General features: G+C 39.1%; 1 protein-coding gene across 4 annotated transcripts in view; it reads left to right on the plus strand.

Annotated features, from left to right (window-relative positions):
- The window catches only part of il1rapl2 (interleukin 1 receptor accessory protein-like 2), a 352,381-nt gene extending 341,980 nt beyond the window's left edge, over positions 1-10,401 (plus strand). Inside the window, exons 13-19 of one of the 4 annotated variants that reach the window (XM_069532092.1) lie at positions 3,686-3,864; positions 4,067-4,144; positions 4,241-4,357; positions 6,387-6,509; positions 7,625-7,864; positions 8,025-8,055; positions 8,325-10,401. In XM_069532092.1, coding sequence (XP_069388193.1) covers positions 3,686-3,864; positions 4,067-4,144; positions 4,241-4,357; positions 6,387-6,509; positions 7,625-7,864; positions 8,025-8,055; positions 8,325-8,413 — 857 coding nt within the window. In that variant the 3' untranslated portion in view covers positions 8,414-10,401. The remainder of the gene's footprint in view (positions 1-3,685; positions 3,865-4,066; positions 4,145-4,240; positions 4,358-6,386; positions 6,510-7,624; positions 7,865-8,024; positions 8,056-8,324) is intronic. The other 3 variants (XM_069532094.1, XM_069532093.1, XM_069532095.1) reach the window with 3 other exon arrangements.
- The last annotated feature ends 1,907 nt before the right edge of the window (positions 10,402-12,308 follow it).

Raw genomic sequence — 12,308 nt, forward strand, 5'->3', positions numbered from 1 at the left:
TGCTCGATCTCGTTCAAAATCTCTATTGTAACTAAGCTAAGAGTGTTTCTCAACATTATGTTGCGTGGTTTGTTTCATGTGTTTGGACAAGTATGAGTAGTGATCTAGTGTTATTGCCTTTGAAAAACTCCATTTCCCAAAAGCCTTAGACGTCCATGAGGTAAATGTCACAACCTGAATGAGAGACTGAACTGAGTTACCGAAGCCTCCCAATGGAACAGAGGCCATGGCGTGGATGTGATGACATGACTTCAGCTCTTTGTTTACCAAACACAGTCGATTCCTAATGACTCCAGTCAGTGTAGTGTTGGATATTCTGAAGAAGAGTAGTGGCATAGATTGTTTCCCTCAGAACGTGTTCATTAGCATATAAGGTATCAACAATATGTTTCGTCTGGAATTTACTCACAGTGTATGTCCACCAGTTGTTGACATAATATTGGTTAAAATGCATCCCATATTACTCTCTGAATGTGTAATGATATGTAAATATACCTGCTTTAAAGAAAACCATAGAAAACATATCAATAGTCTGCAAGGTCCCAGGTTAACTATAAAACTGATGCAAAAAATAAAATATTGAGCCATTATCCCCTGTGTATTAGCATTTTGTTGACAAAATGTTTTTCATCTTGTCCTAAAAACGTCAGGAGAATAATGTTGTAACTACATGTAGTTTTATAATGTGGCTAGAAAGCAAGAAACAAATGTGTTTGCTGCATTATTTAACATTCCCTCTAAAATACATAAATAAATTGTCTTAAGTAATGTTCATAATGAATCAGCTCGCTCTCTGTAGTCTGCCCTCAGCCAGAATGATGCCTTTTTTAAACACACACACACTGCATGCTGAGAGAAGATGGTAAAGTCACATGTCTTCCCAAATTGAGGCTTCCTCCAAGTGCCCCAAAAACATCTGTAAATACAAATGTCCACTGTGCATATCAACACACACACACACTTTGTCTGCATGTGAACTAAAGGTTACATAGTGTGGAGAACAGACTCAGTGAGGTGCCTCTTCATTGCTCACCAAAGCCATTGACAGAGCAACATGGTGATGCGACCCTAAAATACACCATTCAATTATCCACTCCATTAGCCTGCTGAAATGAACGAGAGGGGGCGAGAAAAAAACAACGGGAAGAGAGAGAGGTGGGTGACAGGATCACTGGTTTGTGTTGCTTTGTATTAATTAATTTACATGGTCCTTAAAAAAATAGAGAGCGGGAGGAGCAAGGGACGGGAGGGAGAGAGGGAGAAGATGCAGTGAGGAAAAGAAAAGAAAAGAAAGAGAAAAGAGAATAAGACAGGGACTGAATGTGGGGATGTTCTGGACTATTTGTGCCTCTCAGATTGAGCGTGAAATTGCAATTTGTTGTCTGAGGGTCCCTGTCATTAATTTAGTTAGCAAGTGAAGAGATGGTGAAGGAGAGAGGCAGAGAGAGACATGCAGAGGGAGGCAATCGGTTGTTCACAGAACACACAGAGATTTTCACTAAATCCAAATTTAAGAAATAATGAGCATTTTCAGCTATGCATGGTGCAGAAAACATCCAGCATGTCACAAATAATTAAATGGAAATGGGACAACTTGCACCGGGCTTGAAGTGAAGCACCAGCAGCACAGCGAGGATCAGCAGGAACATTACTGCGAGCAGTGCAGTGAACTCTTATGGCTCTGTATTGATTCATATTTGTATCGACACATAAAGTAGCCGCACCTCAGATCCGCTCACTTTTCGCATCTCATCACCTGCCCTCCTTGAGTTCTCAGCGAAAGCTAAAGTTGGTGTATCAGCACAACGCTGCTTGGTCCCCCATTTAAAGAGTGACTTCACTGTGCTGTGTCAGAGCCCAAAATCTCGCACAAGCATTTCTGTCACACTTCCACACACTCCTGTCAATCTCCCCTGTCATTTATGGACAAAATGACTTGAAGGATGCAGCCAGCAGGAATCAGGCAGATGCTATATTCTGAGATTTATATGTATGCTAATGTCAAATTAAATCCCACTTTTCCTACCTTTTCTTTTTGAAGCTGTTTGAGCTTTTACTCAAAATCACTTTTTTTTATATCTCTGTTTTTCGTATTCATTTGTTATATATTTAGTCCACAAATATATGAATATAAATTAACAACACTAAATTTGTCTTATTGACAAGATATAACAAACCAAGCAACTGTCTGCTAACGCTTCAAGATGTAATACAGTCCACTGTATATTGTTGAACAATAAACAGCACCCGTTTATTGTTCAACAGGAAACATAATAATAATATAAACAGTTTTACATTGTCGTTAGGACAATTTAGCTCCGATGCTAAACTAGGTTTACAATAATCTGGTTCCGCCTCCATGTTTAAGTCCACAACTACACAGTCCACAAAGTTTAAGCCATTACCATCATCTCTCTAATGCACATTTTTTCTCAAGATCTTACTGAGATTATAATGATAAAATAAATCAAAATTAATGGCACATTCATTTTCCACAGAGACTTGACCTGTATCTTTTTACTTTTATTTATATCTAACAAGTACTGCATAAGATCAGTGTAGATAAAATATGATTTTAACATTAACAACATTTAATGTCATTTTATTGTTCAAATGTTTATCTCATGTCATGTCATGACCATGTTTCGTCAATAGCTGGTGTTAATTATCTGTGAATTCATTAGGGACCAGCCTTCCGTTGTGGCTCATAAAGCAAATTACTGCCACTATGTTTAATCACTGCTCTTTACAATTTGTTTCAGTTTAGTAACATAACAACATATATAACATTTCCATGTAAATTACACTGAAACATTGAGCAGCTACAGAAGAAAAAGATTATCTATCAACAGAATCTTTCCCTGGCATCGCTCCATAGGCCACCAACATAATTGTGAATGTTTTACTGTATTTTAGTGTAAATGAAGATACATACATCTTGTTTTTCTAAGAACTCATTGAGTGACTATATGTTAAAAATTCTTCATTAAGGCTCATGAGGGAGGGAGTTGAATTTTTTTATTAGCTCTACCAAAGGTAGTTATGTTTTTGTCAGTGGTTGTTTGTTTGTCTATCTGTTAGCATAACCACAAGTCAGATTACAAAGACATTTGGTGGAGTATGGATCAGGAAAGAACCCATTAAACTTTGGACTTTATTTTGAAATAGGGCATTTTTCAACATTTTCCTTGATTTAATTCATGGATCCACTTTGGACTACTATAAAAAACATGGCAGCCTCCGTAGAGAGGACCTGCTTCATATTTAAATATAAAGGGTCCATTCTGGGCTAAAGAAAACAACAATTCATACAATTTAGATGAAACACACCAGTGAAAACATCACTGGGATTATTGTATACTCAGTTTCTGCCAATAGATCCCTTTCACCTAAATCTTACACACTGCACCTTTAGAGTTATGTTTCTGTTCTGTTCATTGTACATGTGTACTATGTCCATTTAGTAAATTTGTAAGAACAGGGATATTCAGTGAAGGACAGTGTGCACACACAGCAGTTGTACGTTGTTTCTTTGTGAGTTAACCAGGATTTATCCTTATGGGCCAGTCCACTGCCTGCGTGAGAGTGTGCTAGTGCAAGACTCAGTGGCCACTCACAACTGACTTACTTAATGATTGTTCTTTACTTCATTCTACATGACAATTCTTTTCTCTTTTCACTCCAGTCCTTCCTCCTTGTCTCCATATCTCTCTCCCAGCCTACATTGAGGACTTAGCTCGCAGCGTGGAGCAGAGCAGACGCCTCATCATCGTTTTGACTCCAGAGTTTGTCGCCAAAAGAGGGTGGAGCATCTTCCAGATAGAGACACGCCTCCACTCTATGCTGGTTACCGGGGAGATCAAGGTGTGGATAACAATAAGAATATCAAGTAAACAGGAAATCAATCTCAAAGACAGGCAGATGTGTGTAGTCAGCTTTTCTGATTTGATTAAACGCCTATTCAAGGAAGCTTTGATGTACGGCATGAGGAGTTTCTCCGCTCAGAGATAATCATATTCTCTCTCTTTTAAAACACCTCCTCATCTGTGCTTGTGTGTGTGTGCAGGTGATCATGATAGAGTGTGCCGACCTGAAGAATGTCATCAACTACCAAGAGGTTGAAGCACTTAAACATACGATCAAGGTACAGAGAGAGGGAAGACGAGGGTGAATACGCAGCGTGTCATCAAACACCAGCGATAAAATCTCCTCACCTCTCTTCTTCTTCTCTATTCTTCAGGTTTTATCCATCATCAAGTGGAGGGGTCCTAAAAGCAATGAGCTCTCCTCTAAGTTTTGGAAACAGGTGGTCTACGAAATGCCTGCTAAACGCAGAGAGACTTTGTCCAGACGCCAGGTATTTACAAAAGTCAATCCAGATTTCTTGCTTTATATTTTCATGTATCATGTACACAGTGGGGGCAGAGCAGTGGTGCGGTGCGCCTCACAGCAAGAAAATTCCCAGTTTGAATGGAGTTTGGATGTTCTCCCTGTGTCTGTGTGGGTTTTCTAAATATGCAGAATGGGCTTCGATTAATTGGAGACTCTTAATTGACCGTAGGTGTGAATGTGAGTGTGAATGGTTGTTTGTTTCTGTATGTTGGCCTTGTGTTACCCTGACAACCTGTCCAGGTTGTACCACACCTCCCGCCCAATGTCAGCTGGGATTGGCCCCAGCTCCTGCCATGACCTTGGATAATGTTCACATAAGCAACCGAAAGAAACACTACAGCAGAAATGGACAAGGGGCATTTTTATTGTTCTCCAAAGCCAACTGGGACTGTCAGAATAAAATAGCATTGAAAACACATGAATGTTCACATTGTAGTGAAACCCTTTACCTGCTACTCACGGACCATATTTATAATTTATACATTACACATATGGTATGGCCAGGAGATCGAGAAAAACACTGTGGATTAAGCACATTCACTTAGGTTCCCTTGGGTGGCACATTCACCACAAACAGATGGCCTTTGAAATGTCCAATGCGCTAATATATTAAAATTGGAATCATAACGGGAAAAAACGTTTTGACCATGTGTTACTGCCTTAGGTGGTATATGGCCTGATTAGCACAGAGATGTTCACCTGCTGCTCAGTACTGGAGATGAAGACGCAACCACAGAGTGAGCCGTAAAGCTGCAGCAGAGAGGATGAAACCTTAAAGTCCTGTAGTGCTGTAACACTAGATGTTGGAGAACTGGGACAATGATAACGAGATTGCATGATAAAAGTGCAAAAGTATTTTGGGTATTCAAACACTGGACCACTACTTTTTTCTTTCTGTTTTACAATCGCAGCATGTTTTTGTTATTTATGTTTAGGGCAGTACAGTTAAAGGTGAGGTTGGTCATTTTTTTCCAATAAATGTTCATCTTATTTGTTGAAATAACTCTATTATTTAGTTTGTTTAAGGAAAAAAAAGAAAAAACTTATATCAAAAAACAATATTGAAAAACACCCACATCAAACAACCCTGAAATCCTGGTCTGTGTGAGTTTAAGTGGATAGACACTGACATCTGATAGTCTGTACTTATTCATGCATGGAAAGCCTGATATACCAAAGTGAAATGCCTCTTCGACTTATGGGCCAAGGAACACACTTCCTATCTCCTTAAAAAATTGCACAAGAGCAGTGAAGAGTTCAGGTGATCCATCATGCTCAGCAACATTCAATGAATGGCTATCATTGTGTTGCATTGTGTTATGATTGTGTATCAGTGTGTCTTGACCCCTCAACACCTGAATCCCTTTGACTTTTGTTTACCTGTCTTAGCTTGTTGGGATAATGGACCATGTCACTGATGACATGAAACCAAATACATAAACTCAACCAAGTACGGTTAAGCAGAATGGTGCAGAGACAAGAACACAAACTATGAGTATGGTTTTTACCTTTTATTGATTGTTCTAAAACACTTGCTTTAATCAGCACCTGAGGTTTTATCATCATTGACATGAGGTGTGCCAGTAGACATGTGCAAAATGTTTCAACAGCTGTAGAATACTGTGTCACTCATCAATCAAATTTTATTCGTAAAGTCCAAATTCACAAATCACAATTTGTCTCATATGGCTTAACAAGGTGGGACATCATCTGTCTTTAACCCTCAACAAGAAAAACTACCAAAAAACCCTTTAACAGTGGTTGAAAAACTTAGAAACCTCAGAGAGAGCCACATGTGAGGGATCCCTCTCCTCGGACGGACAGAAGTGCAAAAGATGCCGAGTGTAACAACATCAGCAAAATAACAATACTTACAACTTAGATTAGAAGTACGAGATACTCTATTGCCAAAAAAGTGTGTCTTTATGTGTGTCTGTATTCTTTTTAATTAAGGATCATGTCAACCAACACAATTTGATTGTGCTTCCTAACAGGTGATGGACGCTGGTGAACAGGGCCTCTTCGGTGACCTACAGACCACTGTCTCCACGATTGCCATGACAACCACCTCTGCCTCCCTGGTGCCCCCTAATGAAAGTCGCCATGGACATCATCAGGTCGGCTGTTTCTCCTCAAACTACTGTAAAGGTTTATAGGCTGCATGTTTCTGAACCAGTGATTTCAGCTAGTGATGTCTCCACCTTAACATGTCACACTGTAACACAGCATGAACACTGCATCACAGACAGATCCTGGATTTTAACAATACTGTTTCAAAAATATTTGATGCAATTTTATGAGAATTCTAATACCTAAAATGTAAATACTGTATGACATATGAAATTGGAGAACATGACCATTCTGTTGTTGCTGGCACTAAAATCCCAGTTTTTTTCTCCAGTATTTGAATATTTAAATTAACTCAGCATCATCATCAGATCCATTTATAGCCAAACATAACTGTGAGCAATGTCTTAAGACAAATATATTAAATAGATCTGTATCTAAAGTTTATATCAGACTGGATAGGAGGAGGTTGTTCCTCTTCTGGAACATCTGCTTCAAAATGTGGCACCAACAACATGTATTGTGATTGGATGTATGTGTAGAGGTAAAACCGACCTTGGTCTGAAAAATATAAAGCTGTCTTCTCCAAAGGGGGGATTAAATACATTGTTAATAAATAATTAGTTTCACTTTTAAAAATATATGCCAGTTAAGCATATGGGTGATGCACACAACGAAATGTGACAGGAAACCCCCCCTTATCTGCCAACATAACCTACATTTGCTTGATTATTTATGCCTTAATAATGGATTTTCTGCAGGCGAGTGGCAAGTCATTAAAAACTCAGTGCAAACAATAGTGCTTAAAAGTGCTTTGGTCCAACATGTTACATAAATTGGAACAGTAAAGTGCCTATGTCCATAAGTAAGTGTTTGTGTAAGTATGTAGGTGCAATGCACTGATGGGACTACATCCACGCCCCATCAGACCCCAGCTCATACTGCAGCTAAACCTGCTGCATGGCCTTTATTTCAATTTGTAAGCCTGGAACCACAGATGAGTTTCCTCTCACTTCAGACCCTTTTTAAGAATGAAAGAGTTCAACTGTTAAGTCTGAAAACCTTCACAATGACTGCAATAAAAACTAAAATAAAGATGAACTGCCTCTTGAAATAACATTGTAGCCAATATTTATATATATATATATATTATTTTTAACCTCAGGTTGCCTTGGCGACAGAGATCCCGGACTACAACCAGATGACCTTGCCACTGGGAGGGGGTCACACGGCTACATCAGCCCAAATGAGGCATTTCTGCCGCAGTTATGAGTTCCAGCTTCCCCCGCAGCCATCCTCCCTGTCTCCTCCTCTCCCACCTCCCTCCACCGTGCAGTTCTCCACTCTGGGACCTGGGGGGCGCCACGTCTATTGCAACATCCCTATGACACTACTGAATGGACAGGTTTGGAGAAAATAAAGCAACACTTTTATTGTGTATTTTTTGTTGTTCTTAGTTAGTTTTTTGCATCCAACATCTGCACAGTTAAGCCTTTTTTGTTGTTTGTGTGCATGTACACATGAGTTGAAACACATTGAAAATGAAACCCCTCTTTTCTCCCCAGGGGTTCAGAGCAGCTCACTGGGGAACAAGAGGTCTGTTTGGATAAAAGAAAATGTAGAAAGAAAATAGTATCTTCATAATATCCAACCTCAAATGTTTATTTATTCTAACAGACTGGGAAATAGTTGCCATATAGCTGTTTATTTGTCATATAATAGGCATGGTGCAATACAGTGCATGCATTACTGTATATGATATAGAATGCAGCACGTTTCTTTTTCTTTTTATTTGTATATTTTGTCTAAGACTTGTGGTTCAGGACAGATTCCCGTTGATCACTGTTGTGTTGTGTGTTTCCCAGGTACCTCAGAGCAGTACGCTTGGGAAAAAGCCAGAGCTCCACCTGAACAGCACCTTTGTACCCCTCACCAGCAGAGAACTAAGCTCTGACATCTGGTAGATGTGCTCACCTGGTACTGGATAAAGACTGGTTTACAGACTGCTTTTTCACTGGCTTTTGGACTTTGTCAGACTGGTTGTTCTACTGGTTTTTATAGGGTTTTTTTGAACTGTGTACAGGCTTGGTGTCAGGTGAGACTGGTTTGGGCTATTTCACCCCACGCTGTGAACAAAGAACTTCTTAAAGACTGCAAAAGGCTAAGATTCACAGTGGTTGGGTGTAATGGCTGCAGATTTCTCACAAACAGATGGATTCAGATTGTAAAACCTATAAAAACGTTACCTATACCAACTGGTTACAGACTGATACACACTGGTTTGTAAAATGTGTTTCCACGACCAGTTGATGAAAATGAATGAATAATATTTACTACACGACTGGTCCAATGGATTTGACTGCAGTTTATAGACAGATATGGACATGTATTTATGATGAACTGGAAGAATCAATGAAAAGGTCCAGGACACAGTCAATAGAACTGGGTTTGTCAAACAAGCTACCACGTTGGACCTCGGAGCCCAAATATCTCGTGATCGCAGTCTGTTCGCACACCAGCTGTGAAAAACAAGCTGGTTTGTCAGCTGCTAAACTACAGTCAACCGAAAAGCAAAACGTAGCGTGAATGCCAGTCAATCTTCTGCTGTCTGAGGTCTCCGAATATCGATCTACCCTTTGACTAGGTGGCTTTTCAGGAAACAAGGCCTATTTCAAGCAATGATTTTGGAATACCAGTCCACCTTAAAACAACAAGTCAACCTCTTGAAACAACTCCTTACTGGCTGGTGAGCTAGCTACCCACTTGTTTTGGCTCTGAGAACCTGAAATGGTTGACAGGAGGACATTCCAGCAAAGTGATGCATAAAGCAATGGCTAATACCTATTTTACAGAGTTAGCTGGATTTAGCTGGGGTTAACTGAGAAAGCACAGTGAACTAAATTGGAAGCTAGCTAGTTGCATAACCAAGCTGATTAAGGCTGCGTACCTCTTGAACAAGGAGGAAGAACACCACCAGCTCATCACCTTGTAACCACCTTGTAACAACTAGTCATTTCGTCAAGAGGCGAACTGTCCAAGAGATGAACTACCAACTTTGACCACCGAGCTAAAAGCATTAAGGACTTGGCTTTTTCTATTTGCATGACCACCCATTTAGATAAAAAATAATCAAATAAACATAGATACAAGAGTTAATGACACAGTCGTGTCAAAGTCTCTTTTAATATGGACGAGAATAAGTGTCTTATGTTGATACGGTGTTTGTTTTCTGTCTGGCCATGAAGTGATGATAATAACTGATAAAGGGAAAAAAGGAGGTGTTCCTCCAAAAACACTTTTAATATTTATTTTTTTTTGTCTCATTTAAAAGTTTTGTCCTTTAAGAAGGTTGGTGAGAACTTTTACCAGACTCTGTTTTAAATATTTGTTTGTTATAATAATCTCTGTACAGCTTCCATAACTTAAGCATAGACTCATACATGACAGTGATTTGTTCCCTACATTTTGTTAACACTCACGTTAAGTGTGTGCGTGTGACCCAGAGCCTCTTTTGCTTCAATTCTTTTCATCTTTTTGTGGATGGATGGATGGATGCATTGATGGATGGATGGATGAATGGAATCAAGATGACAACTGGTTAGCCAAAGGGGCCGCATAACAAGCCAGATTTGGAGCTGAAGCAAAACACATTCTTCTTTGTGAGCTTTAAAAAATACAAGTTTATTACCATAATATTTAAGCAAACTGAATAATGTTTGGAATTTACAAAAAGGTACTGTCACTGTCTTATTAGAACCAATGAATTCTGGATATTTGAGATTGTTTGATACAATAATTAATTATTTTGAGTTGTTATATTCGATGGCAATATACAGTATAGTGGTTGTCTTTTGATTTCTGCTGATTTCTTTGAGTATTCATTGGATATATTGGTTGAAATAATTTAACTGAGAGCAAATAAAAAGTATATGAGTTGTTTTATACATTTTGAATGCCTTGTCATCTGACACCATCAGCTCTTCTGCCTTCTTTCTTCTCTTTCACTCTACTCTTCTCTTCTTCTTATATACTTCAGGTCAACTGTTTTCGTATCCTCCTCATGCACCCAGCTCCTCCCCCTCACCCCTTCTCTTTAACATTTAGTGCTCACTAATTGCTCACTTCCTCTTTCCTACAGTCATTTGGATCTGTTTGTAGCTCTGCTGGTCGCACTGATGGCTTCATTAAACCTTCTGTTCTGCTTAGGAGAAACAAACTGCGGCTCTTACACAATAAAAGCAGTTTCACACTCTGCTGGGCGAATCAGAACTGAACTGAACTCAGGTACAGTGAGCTAAATAGGATTTGAGCTGTGTTAAGCTGCAGTAAACAGAAAGTAATTAGGTCCACTGTGTAGGATTTAGGGGGGTATCTTGACAGATATAAAATTTAATATTGGTAATTATGCTTTCATTATTATAAAATCCCCTTGAACTAAGAACCTTAATGTTTCTGTTAAACTGAGCCCTTTGTTTCTACATCATAATGTGGCCACTGAAACTTACAACAAGACATTTAAAATTTGAACATTGAGGATACACAACTCACTGTTTAACAGTTCCTGCAGGTTTCATCATATTATTTGTTATCATATATGTTGTAGTTGCGTAACTGTAACTCAATTTGTTTGCATAATTTCGCAGATCTATGTACCCATCTAAACATTGATCTCCATCTTTACAGATCTACACATTCATTTGCAGATTTGTCTACAAAAGTACAAGTTTCAATTCATATTTGCAGATTATTTTGCACATATAGTGTGCTGATAGCCCGGTCCAAGTTTTATACACACACTCTTTTAGAAGAACAAAGTTGTCTGTGACTGCTTATCGCAGGGAGGCAGAGCCAAGGCTGAGAGTGGGTCATGTGGAGGAAGCCAGAGAACGCTGACAACACTCAAGCTGAAACAGGCAGAACATACTGTGTGAACCTCACATAGGAAGTACCAGGTTGAGATCAAACCCGGAATCTTAAAGCTGTAAGGCGACAGTGCCGACCACTGCACCAGCATGCCACCCTTTAGTTTGTGGTTGACAAGCTAGCAGTCCATATTCATATACCTCAACATGACAATCTTTAATGTGTGAATCAGAATCTCATTGAGTGTCCTAAAGGAGGAGACAAAGCTTTGCACGGAAAATTTGTTTCACTCATTGTTGCAGCACATCACAGGTGACAGATCTTATGACTATGTTTATGTCTCATGATTATTACTCTTTATTGACAGTATAAGTATATCAGGAACTGTCTGTTACAGCTGCCCTACTTCAGGTGCATGAAGAAATACCACTGAGTGAGAAAGCTAAAGAAAAAACATTTAATATTCATACCTTTTCCCAGGAAATGTAATTTCTGCTTGTGTTATATTTAACGAAAAACATTTTTACCCTTTAGGAGACAGAGCCTGAACATTGTAGTTCTCAGTACTTGGTATAGGTTAGAAAAAAGCATGTGGTTTCAGATACCTGTTCAAAATCACGTAATATTTCATGTCACATCCCTTGTGGCTTTTCCCAACATGAAACTATACATGGAAAACTACAGATGTCACAGAAGTATCACTCCCTCAATAAATAGTTTAAACGACTTTGTTCAGTAATCATGCTAACCAAGACATGTTAGAGAGGAAACTAATCACTGTAAGAGGGGATGACGCGTTCACATAAACACCCCTGATACATGGAGATGACATACATGTTAACTTTGTTTGTTTCCATGCTGATAACATCTTGCCTTTGAGCAACGCTGTGACACTTCTCAGAACATACACATCACTTTGGTGCCACAGATGAACAATTACATCATAAGAACATTTCATATTTCTCTCTGGTGCAGAGGATGACGCA

This window comes from Paralichthys olivaceus, chromosome 9 (assembly GCF_024713975.1).
Source record: "Paralichthys olivaceus isolate ysfri-2021 chromosome 9, ASM2471397v2, whole genome shotgun sequence".
In the NCBI taxonomy this organism is placed as follows: Eukaryota; Metazoa; Chordata; class Actinopteri; order Pleuronectiformes; family Paralichthyidae; genus Paralichthys; species Paralichthys olivaceus.